We start from the raw sequence: 16,896 nt of genomic DNA, 5'->3' as shown, positions 1-16,896 counted from the left end.
CAATCCGCTTGGCGTGCTCACTTCTCCTTGCTTAGGTTTACTGAATAGCGATATTTTAATTTATTTATTAGTGTTATATTACAAAATTGTGTCTACGCCATTGTCATAAACAATGGCGAGTAAAAAGAAGTAAAAGAAACGATCGCTACCTTTTCCTTGGTCCCTTATCCCTGCTTGGCCTATTAGGATTGTCGTCCTCCGCTTGAGTCGACTCATTTTTTTCTTTTATTTCATCCGCTGGGTTTGCTCAACTCTTCCTTATTCTCCATAGCTTGAGCTTTATCGACAATTCTCTTTGATGTCCTCCTTGCCTGTAGTTCTTTGCGCTTGCTTCCTTCTCCCTCATCCTCCATAACTCGAGTCAACTCTGACTTCTCGAGGGACTCCCTTGCGCTTTCAAGGAAGTTCAACAAGCTAATTTTAAGCACGTCGTTTCTATTCGTTTGTCTTTGATGGCAGGAACTTCTTTGACTTTAGCTACTGAATAATCACCCTGTTCATGTTAAGACAATATGATAAGAAAACATGATAAGACAACATGATAAGGCAACGCGATAAGTAAGGCCTAAGCAACAGCAATAAGGATATGTCATTCGAGCAAAGCCGGGTAGAGAGGACGGTGATGAGAGGTATTCGAGATTAACTTGGATTCATGTATTGAGTCTTTGTTACAGTGAGTATCCAAGAATTCGTTCATTGTTATAGTTCTGGAAGATTGGAATTAACAAAGCGGGACTGAAATACTCAAAATGTGTGCCCTTTGTGCCAGACGTAGGGGCGTCTAACAACACACTATTAACCAATTTAACCAATTCAGGGTCATCCATTTCAAACAAGTTAATCGCTGCTATAAATGCAATTGGCTCAACGATAGTTGTAAACTCCTTCTTCCTTTGATTAACGACAATTCGAACAAACGAAGCCTCGACCGGAACAGGCTCTTTGTACTCCAATATCAGGTCTTTACCATAGAGTAATCCATTCTTTACGGCTCGACTGAAGATTTTCCTAATCTCGACACTGCTTTTAATTCCTGCATCCCCTTTGTTAATACGCTTCAGAATTCTAGATTATTCATGGCATAGGTTACCAGATTCTTTATATCCTGGATCAGTGAGCGACGACACCAGGCCCTTGATTTCTTGCTTCCCAAGGCCAGCATCGGCACGCCCAATGAGGTTTTCTATTATAGTGATCATTGGACGGAGACGACCACAGGACCAGGCATATAGCATCTCGATTGCTTGATCATTAAAGTGGCCTCTCAGCTTTGATGCAGAGCTTGAGGAACTTTGTTTTTCCAAATATCGTACAAGTGCCTTGAAGTGTCCTGGATGGAACCGAGTTTCCTCAATGAACTTCTCCAAGAACCTGTGGACACACTTGCAATAGCATCCATTGGCTAGGCATCATTCTACCTTCGGACAAACTCAAACAACATAACAGGATAGACACACGAACAAGGAGCAGGCAGGTAGTGGTCGACATAGCAATATTAGTGTTTACCGATAAGTTAACACCAGCCCCAAGATTGACAGAAGTAATCAAAGACCAGACATCATCTGGTCCGCGATCATCTCGACCAGCATTAAAATAAAATCCCCAGTTTTGCGAGAGTGTGTCCATAACTGTTCGAGTCTTTCCACAGCCAGATGCTCCAAAAAGTGGACAAAAGCTGAGACTATGCGACGAAGTATGTACGAAGATCTCTTTTGCCTTGTTATTAGAGTCGCAGCTCATATAAGAGCCATCCAAACCAGGAGGGTCAAAGAACAGGAGTGACGGTCTATGTGTCGCCTCTCTTTTTTCTGACTGAAATCGACGCCAAGCATCTGGGAAGCCTGACATTGCGCCGTCTGTTACTGGTAATTTAACGTTGCCATAAATATAAGCCTTGATAAACTCAGACCAATCCTTAGAATAAAATTCTTTCTCATTGTTGTTAAACCGTTTATTGACTATGAGTATTTGAAATACACAAGTCAGTAAAAAGGGTAAATTGACGAGTATAAACATAAAGGCATTTTTGTTTGCGTTCTTCAAGGGGTATACGAAAACCAAATTGCGATTAACCGCCTATGAACGCAAGACACAGAACATTTGGTGAGATTATAAACAAGCGTGGATATCCCAGACATCAAGGACCTTTTCCTCCTAATCTCCCATCCATCTAGCATAGCTCCCAAGGTAATTGATGTGAGAGGAAATGATTCTGGTGAGATTGATTGATGCCCTCAACAGCATGTAGCATTAATATACCGAGAACTATTAATCTATTGACGACGACACAATCCAATATTGTATCACATTTTACTGGTCAAGTTCGTGGCAGCCTTGGGCCAAATTCTTGATGTTTTTTTTATTTCATGTCCCTGGACGCCTAGAGATTCTAGACGCGCCGCCTTCACATACTGACACTGAATTGGCCGACCATACAACTAATATGATCTCATTGGTCGCAGATTGCCATCCCGTGCACGCACCATGGGGCTAAAACGACATTTATGTCTTTAGAGCGGAGCTGTCATCCTAGCTCCCGGTAAACGTTCTGGCGCCTTGGATGATGATAATTGATGGGGCTTCCGCAAGTGGTAAGCATCCAGATGACAAAGCATATGAGAAAGGATAATTTCCTATGCCAGCTGTCCTGGTGATAATAATATGATTTTGGGTCTCATCATCAGACTCTCACTGGGTTCTCCACAGGATCCTTCATCTCTATCCGTTCTTACAAAACTCTTTGGTAATAGTATCACAAAATTCCGCCCTTTCTTGCACACAAGATCGCATGATGATCACAGGAAGCTTTATAAAGTCCTAAATGCCCCAGTAGAAGGGAGGACTGATTAAACCACACTATCTATTCGTCTAAAAGGTAAGTGGATAATGATGGCTTCATTCATAAAGGATGTACTATTGTAAAAAACCCTCAAGGAACAGGTATAATGCTTTTCTTTTACATGACAAATTTCATCCACTTAATTGGTATTCGATTTAATTCTTCAGGTTCGTACCGCCTGAATATACAACATTGATGTCGATTTTTATGACACGCTGTCTTACATGTTTCAAGCATCCAGGTATTGTCTTGGTATCCTGATCATCGTTTATAACAAACCTCTGAGCCTTAAAATTGTCATATATGTATCCTGGTACCACAAAGTAGAGGAAAATGGTATCATCACTTCCACTCGACTTTGATCGGTTTCCTTTCGAATCTGATCGGTTTCCCTTCGGGCAGGGTCCAGTAATATAATCAATTATCTCCTTAAATGGTGCTTGCTTGATCGGATGATTCTCTGATACTGTGACCTGAAATAGCTTGTTGGGTCCCAATGCAAAATCGATGCACGGAAAGTTGGGTATAGATGGTAGAAACAACTTGTCTGTTGTTTTGGAGAATGTTGAAAAATCTGCTGTAGTCCTGGTAAATAATGCTTCCGATTCCCTCGGAAGATCAAAGAATCCTGTTTCGTCTGACTGAAGATCCTTAAATGGAAACCGAAGTCCACCACATCGAATTAAATAGTGAACATAGAGTTCAAACGAAGGTCCTTTTTTTATTTCACTGTCAGAATTGGCAAGTCGCTTCAACGCGTCGATCCAAGTCTGATCTAATTCCATGATGATCCTTGATCGAACATAAGGAGATGCCCATACCAGGTGGAAGCGGAGGTGGTCAGAAGTGGGGACTCTATGGAGTAAATGACTACCCGCTTTATCTCCTGGAATAAAGAGGTCAAAAAGATCTCCTGGGGACTGGAGTAGGCCAATGGCATCATTGACACACTGAAACGCAGTCTCTCTAGCACCGTCAATATCTTTTTGATCTCTGCATAGTACATCAGATGGACCCTGTAGGACCTGTCTTGGCACACCCCCCAAGTTGCAAAAAAGCTCCTCCAAAAATTCTTCATCCATTCGATGATAATGCTCTACATTGGCTCTACATTCCTTAAGCTCGTCCAAAGTCCATATTGACATGTGATAGTAGCTATATGGTCTAGTTTCCTTGGCGAATTCATCGTACTGTCCACTGAGAGTTCTTGGTGATGCCGAAAATATCGTCCTGGCGTGATCTGGTTGAGGATTATCACCACTATCAACTAAGTACCACGTTTCAGGCCGAGCAAGGAAATCTTGGAATGTTCCTATATGCCCATAACGTTGGCAAGTTGTTCCTCCATAAGCATAGCATCTAGTACTCTTCTTCTCTTGGAAAATAATAATCGGTGGGTTTTCCTCATCGTGTTCGGCAATGAGGCGGATGGCAAAATAGACCAAAAAGGCTGACTTCCCAATTCCAGGTGTTCCAGTGACAAAGAGTCGATTCAAACAATATACTTTGGGAGGAGTAGTGAGTTTGGCTGTAATATGGTCATAAAGCTCTTTATATTCTTCTCTGATATAAAGATGCCGTGTATCAACAATAGGGAAGGTACGACCCTCAGGGGCAGTCAATATTTTGGAATCCTTGATAGCTTCACCAGAATTTCGGAGCTCGCGAGCCACGCTAATAATACTGTAGTAAATACTATCTACCGATGCCTCCCCCATGTACGAAAGCACCTTGACCCTCTCTTTGGAGTTGAGAGGCGAGAGGGTAGGGCCACCATCCACTATCTCTTTCGTTACAAGCCCTGCTTCTGTAATCGCATCCATAAGATCACCTCTGCTACTCATGCTTGAACGAGCTTTTTTAGAGGGTGACTCTGATAAAAGAGATAGAGTGATCAAAATTAATATTTTTGATTTATTGCACATCACTCTAGAATGATCAATAACCAGGTTCTCAGCCAAAAGCACTCACCAGAATCTCCATCCTGTTTTCTTTTCTGAGCTAAGTATCAAAAGCGAATAATTAGAAAGAACGTTGAGTTATCAAGGCACAAACCAAATGGTGATATCATGCACATGGCCGTTTAAGATATAAACCAAGCTTCATCAGCTGGAAATATCAACAATCAGTCCATCAAGAGCCAAAGATATACCTCGCTGTGGTGGCTTGACAAAAACATGAATAGTTTTCCTTGGAAGTTCAGAATTGAATATGTTCCCAAGCTCCTTTGACGCGACTGTAAGAGCCTTTTTTGACTTGATTTCTGATTCAAAGATGGCCTCGCCTTTGTCAGGGATGGAAACCTTGTAGAGGGTAAGCTGGTCAGCGCCGATATTATTCAATGCATTGGCTTTCTTTGCTTTGATAACCTCCTTGAGCATCCTGACCGATTTATCGCAGAAAATCTCTACTGGGAACGGCGTTGCTTCTCCCTCGACAACGCAGTTCAGCTCCAGCAGCGGTGAGATGGCGCGCTTTTTTCGTTGTGGGTGTTGGTTTTCTCTTTTTCGTTTATTGAGTGTGGAGGCATCCTCAGGCTTATTTGCAGTCATTTTTATTTGTGCTTGGCTCCTTGTGGAATCATTTGCAGCTATGTTTTTTTGTGTTGAACTCCTTGTGGCGACCATTGTTAATAAAGATAAGTAAGACTGAGTATGGTTGAAATGCTGGGAGAAAATGAAAAACGAGTAAGGCAAAAGGAAAGGAAAGGAAAGGAAAGGAAAGGAAAGGAAAGGAGAGGAAAGGAAAGGAAAGGAAAGGTGATGAACGAAGGCTTGGAATAAACGAAAAAGGAAGTTGAGTTCCTTAATTCAAGACCGTGAGAAAATCAATCACATGCCATTTTCTTGATCATTGTCATGTAAAAACGGATAGGATGCATTTGTTTTTTTATTTTATTTGATTATGTAATCAATCAAACATCAAAGGAAATTGGTTGCGTAATGCAGCAAGCCACGCAGTGTGTGGCTATCGGGACTCTTGCACATGCAGATCACACAGCAGCTTTTTTCTTATTCAAGCTAATAGTCCTGGAGGCTGATACCCACTCTGGTAGACAAATACCTCATCATACCAAGCGGTGCAGTCGCCTTTACTTCACTTGACGGAAATCGATGTCAGTGGCTCCTCTCTCTCACCCATTCATTCACACACACACACACACAGTCTCTCTCTACATCTATCACTACATGAAATGTCAAAATTGAAAGACCCAAAAGTAAGAATCCAAGGTATTGATTAGGAGGATACTTTATTCAAGTGAAGCTAATTAGAGCTGTCAGTGTGGAAATGAGGCTCTATACCATATACTATATACCACATACTATCTATACACCTCAGAGCTCGGTCAAGTTGAGGAGGAGCTACCGCAGCAGCTTCCGTGCTTCCATTTTTTTTTTTTTTTTTTTTTTCCTCTTCTCCTGGAGAAAACTGCATAATATCACTTCACATGTAATTTGGAGAAATATTTCCCAGCAGTTTGGTTCATGTTTATCGCTCACAGCTCCATGAACAAAAACCATATCAATGCTCTCAAAAGTTCCCACATTAGTTAATACGGGCCGGAGACCGTGGCTTCGCCACGGCCAGCTCTTGCCTCGTTAGAAATTTCATGAAGAAAAAATAAAGCGTAGTGCAACGATTGGTTTTAAAAATAAAAAGCGTTACCATATATATAACGAATAGTATCTTTGCATAACTTTTTTATTGACTGGGTCTTTTTTATTATTTTAAAAACTACAAACAAAATCGACAACTTCTGGACTGAAGCAAGCTGACTCTTGTTGAGGTAATTGTAGTACTGAAACTGTGCATGTACGAGCTGCAAGACCAATGACATCTCCAAGGCCTGTGGCCCTTACTCATATTAAACCAAGTACAAAGGGATTGACGCCTTGATGAACCTACCGTGATTCTATCGTGATTGGTTGAGCACATATTAAAAAGGGGTGTGTGCACGCGTCTGCGCATTACGACTTCGCCACGTGTAAAATCTGAGTGGTTCATTATTGTGTAACAGTTGGTAAAAAATAAAAATAAAAATAAAAATAAAAAAAGTTTAGGTTGGCAAATTGAGTGGATATCCTACACAATACTTCACATCCTCTTGTTATACAAATCTCACCTCACGCCGGCGCGAGACTTGTTCTAGTCCGTCAAGTTTCGTACCATTAATAGTATCATTTTATTCAGGATTGGCAGTGGGATCGGGGCCTAATATTTTACGAGTGTACAGATTTTAGTTTCTCAGGACTGATACTGGAGTTGAGTACTAAAATTAGAAAAATTTACTGCTGCACAGACTTTAGTAGGGTATGGTGCACAGGTGTACTCCATAAACAAGCAAATATACACTGGTACTAACACAAAAAACCGATGTTCGCAGATAAATATACACCGATACTAACACGAGAACTGACCCCACAAAACCCATAAATGATACTAAAATCGCTTTCATGATATAATAGTTTGATTCGTACAGTAAGCCTGCAGAAATTCCATGTAAAGGAAGCTTGTCCTCTTTGCAATACTAGCCTGTGTGCAGTATATGTACAAGACTCTTAGCATGATAGTACAGATCCTTGTATTTCTTGATTAAAACGGATTTTTATCATGTAAAAGATAAGGACAATAGATTTGTACGGGCCAAAATATTAGTATCACGGAAGAATTTTAGTATCACTTTACATGGATTTTGTGCGTGTGCAGGTTAGTCCTTGTGTCAGTAACAAGTGCATGTTTGTTTGTTTGTTCATGTTGTGTCTGTGCATCAACACAATTCAGCCGCAAAACTTTCACTCAACTTCAGTATCAGTGTCAGTATGCACTCGCCCTGAAATACTGATTACTTATTGGACAAACTTAATTTATGCTCCAAAATGATGGCGAAGCAGAATTAAGACTGACCGTTGCTTTAAAAAAAAATGAGAAATGAGAAACTTTTCATCTTGTCATTCTTGTCAATCTCCAAGTCATCATTGAAATGACAAAACTCTCATACCAGCAATTTCGAAAAGCAGGCATTGTTAAAAAAAAGTCTGTGTAAGGATCGAAAACTCTTCCGCGAGTAATGAGAATCCGTTATACTCTGCACACCTGGAAGACATCCTAGAAGTATTCCCGGATGCGTCGGGATTCGAATTGGATGGGATCCCCATTCGATTCCTCTTGGACACTAATGCAACAGGTACTAATGTTTCCCATTGGCTACTTTATTTTACCTTATCAATTACCCTAAGAGTGGCAGAAAGAGAAGAGAGAGCTCAATTTTAACACGTTTTCTTTCTTTCTTTCTTTAGGCCGCCTATTAGGATCGAGCCTCCACGCATCGCGTTTTACCCTGACAAGGCCTTGGATGTCGTTACAAAAAGACTGCAGCCTGGTAGTAGCAGCAGAGACACCGGTGTCAATGGTAGCGGCAATAGCAACAATAATAACGGCGGCCGTATTTCCAACAACAATCACGGTAACAGCAAGAGCGCCAGCAACGGCAACGGCAACAGCAAGAGCAACAACAATGATAACAGCAACAGTAGTAGCAAGGGCGTCAACAACGTCGCCACCCATTTGCCTGGATCAAAAAGATCGACAAATCTAGCTACTCAGGACCATTTACCATTATCATATTTGGCACGGTCTTCCAATTCATCCCTCGTTACGCGCAATAATAGACGAACTGAGATGGTCAACTCTAATATAGAAAGGGCTATGGAGCTGCTGCAAGGCATCAGTATGGGGAGTGACGAAATGCTTCGACGGCAATCGGCGATGCATATAAATCAATCAGATATGACATATAAATCAATCAGATATGATTCAACTGCAATTGGAGGCCGAAGAGAAAGATAGACAAATGCTTGAACTGCAATCGGCGATGGGTAGAGTACAATCGGATATGTTTCAGCTACAGTTAGAGGCCATAGAAAAAAATGACAAGATACTAGCTTTCCAATCGGAAATACATCAGCTGCAATTAGAGGTCAGAGAGAAAGGGGACATGGTACTTGCACTGCAACTGGAGGCTAAGGATAGAGACGATCAAATGCTTGAGTTGCAAAATAAAGCGCTCGATAAGCTCGCCACACTACAAAAACATGCCAATGCTATCCTAGTCCAAAACTTTGAGCTACACGAGTATCCAATCCCACGGCTGTTTATCATCTTACCTGTCGACACCTCCAAGTGGGACCCAAGGAATGTCCTGGGAAATAAGTTCCGCCTTCATTTCCTCTGTGAATGCGGAGAGCTCACTGCGGAGATAAGCAAGAGCAGCCAAAACCAAATCCACCTTGCTAAGCATGATGGATATGAAGTCCGTGACAGCACAAAGTTTTTTCGCAAGTATGGAAGGCACATGCTCATCATTTTACATTGCCTCAGGGTGGGAGCGCCCATAGCTGCTTGTCTAGCACCAATCCCAAACTTGACTGCTGCTATCAATTACTCAATCGAATACATGGAAAAGCTCTCTATTGAGTACCCGGTGTTGAAAAACATCAATACAATCGATGAGCATGAGGCACTCGAAGGGGCAGATCTCCGACAACTGGGCACATTTCTTCGAATAAGGGATGAAGACAGGGAATTTGGCAACTTGTACAGGATCACGACGGAAACAGGTCACGTAAAATGGGTTGTCTCGACCACTATCATTCGACATATAGAGAAAAAGAACAGAAAGAGTTTGCTGGTGCAGTGGAAAATAATGGAGGCAAATATGACCCGTATCTTGGCAAAGTGATTATCGCCCTGTATCCCAAAAGCAAACCTGGAGAATTCTTCAATGTGCTAGCTAATGCAAGGCGTGTTTACGAGTTGGATATTACATTCGGCTGGGAGTGGACAAGAGCTGACCTTGTTGCATTCGAGGAAGCACTAAAGAAGTCAAGTGTATCGATCCTTCGACTTGATCTCGGAAGGTCTCAAGAAAGCACTACCGAGAAATTTCTTCCAATATCCACGCGGTATGAAACCCTGGTTCGGATCATGGGACTGAGCAAGATGAAGACGATTCATATTGTTCTATCCCCGGACCTTATAAAGCTTTCCAGTTTGCAGCCCAAAAGGCCGTTGCATCTTCACAAATTATCTTTTTCGATGAAACCTGGATTAATGGAAGCTAATGACTTTAAAGTGTTTGCAAACTCACTGGGGACCAACCCAGCTTTAATCACTTTAGATTTGGGAGGCAGCTCGATTGAGAAGGAAAGAGCTGCTGCGCTGTCAGAGGCGCTCAAGACAAACACTATGTTGACCACTTTGAATCTAGGATGGAACTCAATTGGGAAGGAAGGGGCCCTTGTACTATCAAAGGCACTCAAGACCAACAAGGCTTTGGCTACTTTGAGCTTGTGGGATAACTCAATTGGGAAGGAAGGAGCTCAGGCACTGTCAGAGGCGCTCAAGGAGAACAAGGCTTTGACTACTTTAGAGTTGAAATGGAACTCAATTGGCAATGAAGGAGCTCGTGCACTATCAAAGGCACTCAAGAGTAATACAACATTGACCGCTTTAGAATTGGCGTACAATTCAATTGGAATGGAGGGAGCTCTTTCATTATCAAATGCGCTCAAGGGTAACACGGCTTTGACCGCTTTGTGCTTGGAGGGCAATTCAGTTGGGGATGAAGGAGCTCTCGCGCTGTCAGAGGCACTTGCGAGAAACACAACTTTGGCCACGTTGAACTTGAAGGGTAATTCGATTGAGAAGAAGGGGGCTCTTGCACTGTCAGAGGCACTCAAGACGAAGACGGTTCTGACCACTTTGGACTTGGAATCCAATTCAATTGGAAATGAGGGAGCTTATGCACTCTCATTGGCACTCAAGGTAAACGAAACCTTGACGACTTTGGAGTTGGCGCACAATTCAATTGGAATCGAGGGAGCTTTTTCACTGTCAGAGGCACTCAAGACTAACATGGCGTTGACTGCTTTGGGCTTGGGAGGAAACTCCATTGGGAGTGAAGGAGCCCTTGCACTGTTGGAGGCACGGAAGTTTAACACGACTTTGAGCTCCTTGAATTTTACAGGCAACTCGATTGGGTATGAAACGGCGCTGACGTTGTCGGAGGCGTTCAAGCCTAGCAAGGCCTTGACTCCATCTTGATTGCTTTTATCATCGATGTAATATTGGAGTAATTAAGGATATTGTTCGGTTCGAAATAATAATAATAAAACTAAAAATAGCATGTTATGTAGTGATAATCATCGTAATGCAACGAAAACCACTGATAGGGGGGTGGAGGGAGCTATGGCTTGACATTGGCCACCTTGCTTTGTGAACTTTAGCTTGCAACCAGGGATCATGAACAAGAAGAATATAAAAGAGTTTTGCTCTTCACTCTCCTCACGTTTAGTAAATTTTTATATTACTGAGAGATTGTCAGTATAAAAAAATACATCGATATGTCTGTGCCTGGCGAAAAAATCCACGTGCTTATAGTTCTAAACGCGTCTTTCTCTTTTTTCTTTTCTTTTTTTTTTTTTTTTTTTAAAAAAAAGCCTCCGGCTCATTTTTTTTAAAAAAGATTACCTCGTAGAGCATGTTATTATTATTTTTTTTTAAAAAAATCAGGGGTAAACCAAAATGCGCGTTTTAGCCGCGCTATACAAAAAGCTTGTCGCTATTACATAAATAAGAAGAAAAGAATAAGGTAGGTGAGAACAGATGCACAGCATGGATCGTGATGATATGACCTGTGTGGAGAGTTGCAATAGCACGTGATCAATTCAACCTTATTCTGTTTGCAATTATGCCTTGTCCGACATCAACATTGGGCAGAATACATGAAAATGTTTAATGCTCAGTAAAGAAGTCCAATCTCTCTCTTTTCTCTTTTTTTGCATGCTCACTCTTCTTTTCTTTTGGCGGGCTTAATATCCACTCTTAGCTTACTTGCTTCATTCATTCATTCCATCTTACGCTTACAATACATACTTTTTCTGCCGCATTCTCTTTTCACTCTTGCTCTTGTTGAACAGTTTTTTTTTTTTTTTTTTTTTTTTTTACTTCTTTTAACGTTTTTATCTTTTACTCTCTTGACCCTTTCTATTACAACTGCCTTTTTTACCTTTTTATCTTACCAATGGGTTATGCAGAGGCCTTTTTGGTAATGAAAACAGAAAACATTTATAGAGGAATACAATTTAAAAAAAGACACAGATTCATTGCTTGAGAGAATAAATCAATTACCAAAAAAAAAAAAAAAAAAAACTGGAATCTTTTCTTGAACTGACAACAGCAACAGCAACAGCAACAGCAACAGCAACAGCAACAGCAATGGAAATAGAAATAGCAGCAAAATAAGGCCCACAGGATACATTTCTTGCATTTACAAATGGACATGTTCCTGATGAGACATCTTTTTTACTTTTATTAATAACCTCACACAACAACTTTTCAGTCTCACTCACACCGATAATACATAAAATGCTTATTTGCACGACTACGACTATGACCATGACCACTTGACACACCGTTAATGCATTCTGCCCAATCCCCTTTGGCATAACGGCATAATATGACAAACCTTGGAACGACTCGCACTGTTTACTTTTTATTTTTACCCATGTCTGTGCCTTTTACTTTGCTTTATTTTCATATATTTTATTTTAAAAAACAAAATATTAAAGTGCCTTTTCTCGTTCTCTTCCTTCCTTTGCTTCCGTCCTTCCTTTCTTTCGCTTTCACTTGGATAGACTGAAAGACCACAGGATGGTCTGGAAGCAGTGCAAACACGTCTTCGACGGGCCAAAGCACTACATGAACAACTTGCCAATTACTTCAAGGAACGGTAAGGAAGGAGAGTTTTCCACCCTCAAATTATGCAATTATGCAATTGTGCACACGAATATATATATTTTTTTACTCTGTAACCCTGACTTACTCCTGTCAGTATGCATAAAGAAGAGAAACCCCCATAATTGTCATTGCTCATGCCAGTTTACTATTTACCATTATTATCGTACTTTTTACTATGTGTACGTACCACATTATACTTGAATTGCGATACCTTTTATATATCTTCAAAGCGCGCACATTGAGGACATGTATGCCAAAAATATCACGAAAGCATTCCAAAAACATTTTGTCACCGACACTCAGGCACTAGGGTAACGTAATTCTGCTCCGTCTATTTTCTAGCATGCAGACCAGGGAAAAAGAAAGAGCGGGAAATTAAAGCAAAGACCTTTTGGGGGATATTTTTTATCTTATCTAGAACGTTCACTGCACCTTGGGAAAAGTTAAATGCAGAGACTTCGGAGCTAGCCAGTTTGCATAATCAATTCTCGCTCCGAATCACAAATGAGATTGAACGGCCACTGCGAGAATTCACAAAGACCCATTCAGAATGGCAGCATTTGACTATGGTAACGGCTTTTTTATTTTTATTTTTAATTCTTTAATAATCATTTTTTTAATTAATTTTAGTATATATTTGTCATTAACTCTAATCGTCTGAATTTATAATAATATTAATAACAATATTATTATTATTATTATCAAATCAAGGCTGAAGCAAGTTGCATGCGGATCGCAAAAGAATTTGATGAGAAGCAAGCCAAGGTTGCAAAGTACAAAAAGACTCTTGAAAAGGTCTCTGGAAAGAAAGGAGAGGCCGCAGGTGAGTGATCATTTATTTTTATTTTTTATTTATTCACATCAATATCAACATCAACAACTACAACAACAATGACAATAATAACAATGACTGGATGATTCCTTATTACGATCAGATTATCCGTGTAACAATAATGAAAGAAAGAAAGAAAGAAAGAGCAATTAAAGAACGATAAGAAAGATCAAGAAGAAAGGAAAAAAAAAAAAAAAAAAAAGACAAAGAAGTAAAAAAAAAAAAAAGCTATCTCTCTCTCTTTCTCTTTTTTTTTATTTTTATTTTGTTTTATTTTCCAATGTAAACTGGAATAACAGGTTTAATGATGGGCGAATGTTTGTGTTAATGAGAGCTTTTTATTTTTTATTTTTTTTATAGAGCAAAAGTTAATAGAGTACAGTATGCAACTCGAAAGCACAAAGACTGCATGGCGTATGGAAGGTCCCGAGCTTTTACAGGTATGGAAATATATTATATACATATTTTTTTTTAATGTCACCATGATTCACATAATGCCTTGTTATTTGTTTCCTTTACAACATCCTGACTACGCACTCACTTTTTTTTTTTCTTTCAATTAGAAATGCCAATCAGTGGATCAGAGTCGGTTAGAGCATTTGAAGCAGATGGTCTCTGCATTTGAGGCCATCCAGACAGAAATTGTTCTTCAGATTGCAGAAGTAAGATTTGAGATATATCTCAGGACGAGATCTGATGGACAGGATACACCTTTTTCATGGATTTTTTTTTTTTATTAATTGTCCAGTACTAAACGAAAAAAGACATTTTTAAATCCTACTCCTCCTTAGATGTCTGGACGCACATCAACATCGGTTGCAGAGTTTGAGCCAGTCATGGATATGGAACTCTTTTCATCTGAAGCCTCTTCCAACATGCATTGTAAGGAAAATGGAAGAGAAAGCTTAAAAAAAAAACTGACAGGAAAAACCGAAAATGGACATGAGTTGACAGAAATCTATTTATTTTCTTTTGATGAGTGTAGCACTTTCTGTACGTGATGGTGGATCTATCACCTCTGGCATTTCATATCCAGGCAATGGCGATGGTAAGAAGCGAATCTTTTGTGAATTTTTTTTTTAAAAAAAAAATCTTGATGAACGACGAAAGAACGATACGGCCTAATAATAATTATTACTGTTATTTTTCCCTTTCATTTTCTTTAGCTTCAAGCATCGAACCACGTCGATCCAATGGAACGCATAAGCGGGGCATGACAGGAGGCAGCCAATTGAGTAATGTATCGTTTTCTACAGATATCTCAGTACCAAAGTCAAAGGCTGCCAGCATGGTCGACATTCAGGAACATACACGCACAGGATCCAATATTCTCGGAAGCACAGGTGAAGCTGTAAGTGTCAATTAATTAAACGTCCATCATATAATAATGTGATGAGTCATATTGAGAAGAAATGGACTCAACAAATCTAACGTGATCACGTCAATCTCAGCCTCAGGTAGACTCGGAGGGATTCTCTATCCCTCCTCCAGATCATGGGCCTTGGTCGGATGCAGGCATGAGCAGTAACTGTGATGATGAACGCTCTGAAACTAGCAGGTTCGAAGAAAAAAAAAATCAGAGTGTTTAAAAGTGAATGAAAGCATGTCTAAAAGGGTTAAAAAGATCATTCTAAACTTAAAGAAACGGCCTTTATCTTGTTTTTGCTCCACTCAATTAGTTTTTCACAAGGACCCAGGATGCAGATGGAAATTAAGCATGATACTGTCAACGAGAGCAATGACGAGGTTCGTGCTGCTCTCGAAAGAGTCACCTCTACTCTGAAGCAGAGCAAGACTGTTGTCCGACGACATCCAGGAAGAAGAGAGGTCAGGAGCATGTACCAGTCAGAGGACTCGCTCTCTGGCCTGAACAATTCGTTTCAATCCCCACCTCTGTCAGGCGCGTTCGCATCCGATCGAGATGGTTCATCCACGCCCCACTCCTTGAGCTCGCCATCATCACGAGTCTTGTTCAATTCATCTTCATCGCATCTTCAACCAAGTGCTGCTTTCACTCCAGGAATGTCGCGCGCAAACACATTGAGCCTGTCATCAGGATTAAATAATAACAGTTCTATTCCACCTACGCCTCCGTTGCCACTCATTAATGGATCTGGATTGGTAGTGCCATCATCACTAGCTCCAGTAACATCTTCAGGGACTGGACAACAGCCTCCTACAAGTGACCAAGAGTCCTTCCATCCTATGGGGACCTCTGCGCCTACATCACCAATCGCAGCAACGCATGCGAATGGGGGGTCGGTGCCAGGAGCTGGTCAAGAACGGACATGGATAGTCTCTGTGGTTGAGAAAGTGCATGCCCATACTCAAGCAGGAGAAGTAGTGAAGATTTTGGTAACAGGAGAGGTGATTTTGAATCAAGAAGGCACTGAAGTCAATGAGGGACAACCCACAAAGGCATTGTTACGACTCGATCATTTGCAGACATTGGAGAGATACATTCCTAATCAGACGTACCTGACAGCTGTAGAGGGGGCTGAAGGATCGTTCTGGGTCGACTTAGAGGCATTAACGCAGGCACTTGTGCAGGGACAAGGGGTTGCAGTGTTAAAATACCAAGTCCGGACCACAGAGGAGGAAGCCAGGACGATGATTCCATTAATAGTACAACCAGCATGGAGGATTGAGCCAAAACAGACTTCACTATTGGTCAATTATAAGGTTAATATGCAATGCAGATTGATCCAACCTACACCATTACCATCATTAGAAGAGCAGGAAGGAACTGGAGATAATAGTAATAACAGCAATAACAATGACAACAATACTCCAGCTCAATTGAGTGAGCTTTCATTCTTGGTACCAGTGACAGGGGAGGTATTGAATGCACAATCTAGGCCAGGAGGTATTTGGAATAAGGATTCAGGGAAGATGTTGTGGGATGTGGATAATATTGTGATGAGTAGTACATCGCTGGAGCCTCACAAGTTGATGGCAAGATTTGAGATGAATCCATCAGGGGCAGCAAGCCAGCCGAACCCGGCAGCTGTCAAGTTTAGAGTACAAGGCAGGCTGTTATCGGATGTGAAAGTTCATCTGACAAGAGCGCCTTTAGAACAGGGACAAGAACAAGAACAAGAACAAGAACAAGGAGGACAGAAACAGGAGAAAGAAAAAGAAGACAGTGCGCTAGGATCAATTAGGCTGCAGGTTCAGTCTGGTCGGTACCTGGCCATGGCATAATCCGTGATTTCTTTGTTTTTCAGTGCATTTCTGAAGAAAAATAAAAAAAAAGAAAAATTAAAAAGATAATCGATAGCATGAATATGACATGTGTAGCAAATGTAGCATAGCAATGTAGTGTTTCCCAATGCAAAAAGTTGAGCCCATTTTTTTTTCATTTGATGATGTGTTGTGTGAACATTTCATTTGAACATAAAAAGGTGGCACAATCCCATTCGCAATA

General features: G+C 40.8%; 3 protein-coding genes across 3 annotated transcripts; 2 read left to right on the top strand and 1 right to left on the bottom strand.

The window, feature by feature from the left end:
• Window positions 1–230: 230 nt before the first annotated feature.
• BCR41DRAFT_372443 (hypothetical protein) lies at window positions 231–2,016 on the bottom strand (the record flags this gene model as incomplete). The annotated part of the gene is made up of 4 exons (XM_022026685.1): window positions 231–414; window positions 673–1,033; window positions 1,091–1,330; window positions 1,419–2,016. 4 exons carry the CDS (start codon window positions 2,014–2,016, stop codon window positions 231–233), a joined length of 1,383 nt encoding a protein of 460 aa, XP_021879417.1.
• A 5,804-nt stretch (window positions 2,017–7,820) lies between these two features.
• BCR41DRAFT_398348 (hypothetical protein) lies at window positions 7,821–10,942 on the top strand (the record flags this gene model as incomplete). Its single annotated transcript, XM_022028957.1, has 4 exons — window positions 7,821–7,879; window positions 8,137–8,567; window positions 8,647–9,433; window positions 9,502–10,942. The coding sequence occupies 4 exons, from the start codon at window positions 7,821–7,823 to the stop codon at window positions 10,940–10,942; spliced, it is 2,718 nt and encodes a 905-aa protein (XP_021879416.1).
• Window positions 10,943–12,467: 1,525 nt separating this feature from the next.
• BCR41DRAFT_357627 (Muniscin C-terminal mu homology domain-domain-containing protein) lies at window positions 12,468–16,709 on the top strand. The gene is made up of 11 exons (XM_022024930.1): window positions 12,468–12,629; window positions 12,868–12,948; window positions 13,056–13,206; window positions 13,349–13,460; window positions 13,830–13,909; window positions 14,033–14,131; window positions 14,261–14,351; window positions 14,455–14,517; window positions 14,636–14,820; window positions 14,921–15,027; window positions 15,149–16,709. Exons 2-11 carry the CDS (start codon window positions 12,884–12,886, stop codon window positions 16,671–16,673), a joined length of 2,478 nt encoding a protein of 825 aa, XP_021879415.1. The 5' UTR covers window positions 12,468–12,629; window positions 12,868–12,883; the 3' UTR covers window positions 16,674–16,709.
• The last annotated feature ends 187 nt before the right edge of the window (window positions 16,710–16,896 follow it).

This window comes from Lobosporangium transversale (genome assembly GCF_002105155.1).
Source record: "Lobosporangium transversale strain NRRL 3116 chromosome Unknown BCR41scaffold_30, whole genome shotgun sequence".
Classification (NCBI taxonomy): domain Eukaryota; kingdom Fungi; phylum Mortierellomycota; class Mortierellomycetes; order Mortierellales; family Mortierellaceae; genus Lobosporangium; species Lobosporangium transversale.
Note: the sequence above shows the minus strand (reverse complement) of the source record. Positions and strands in the feature narration are given on the sequence as shown.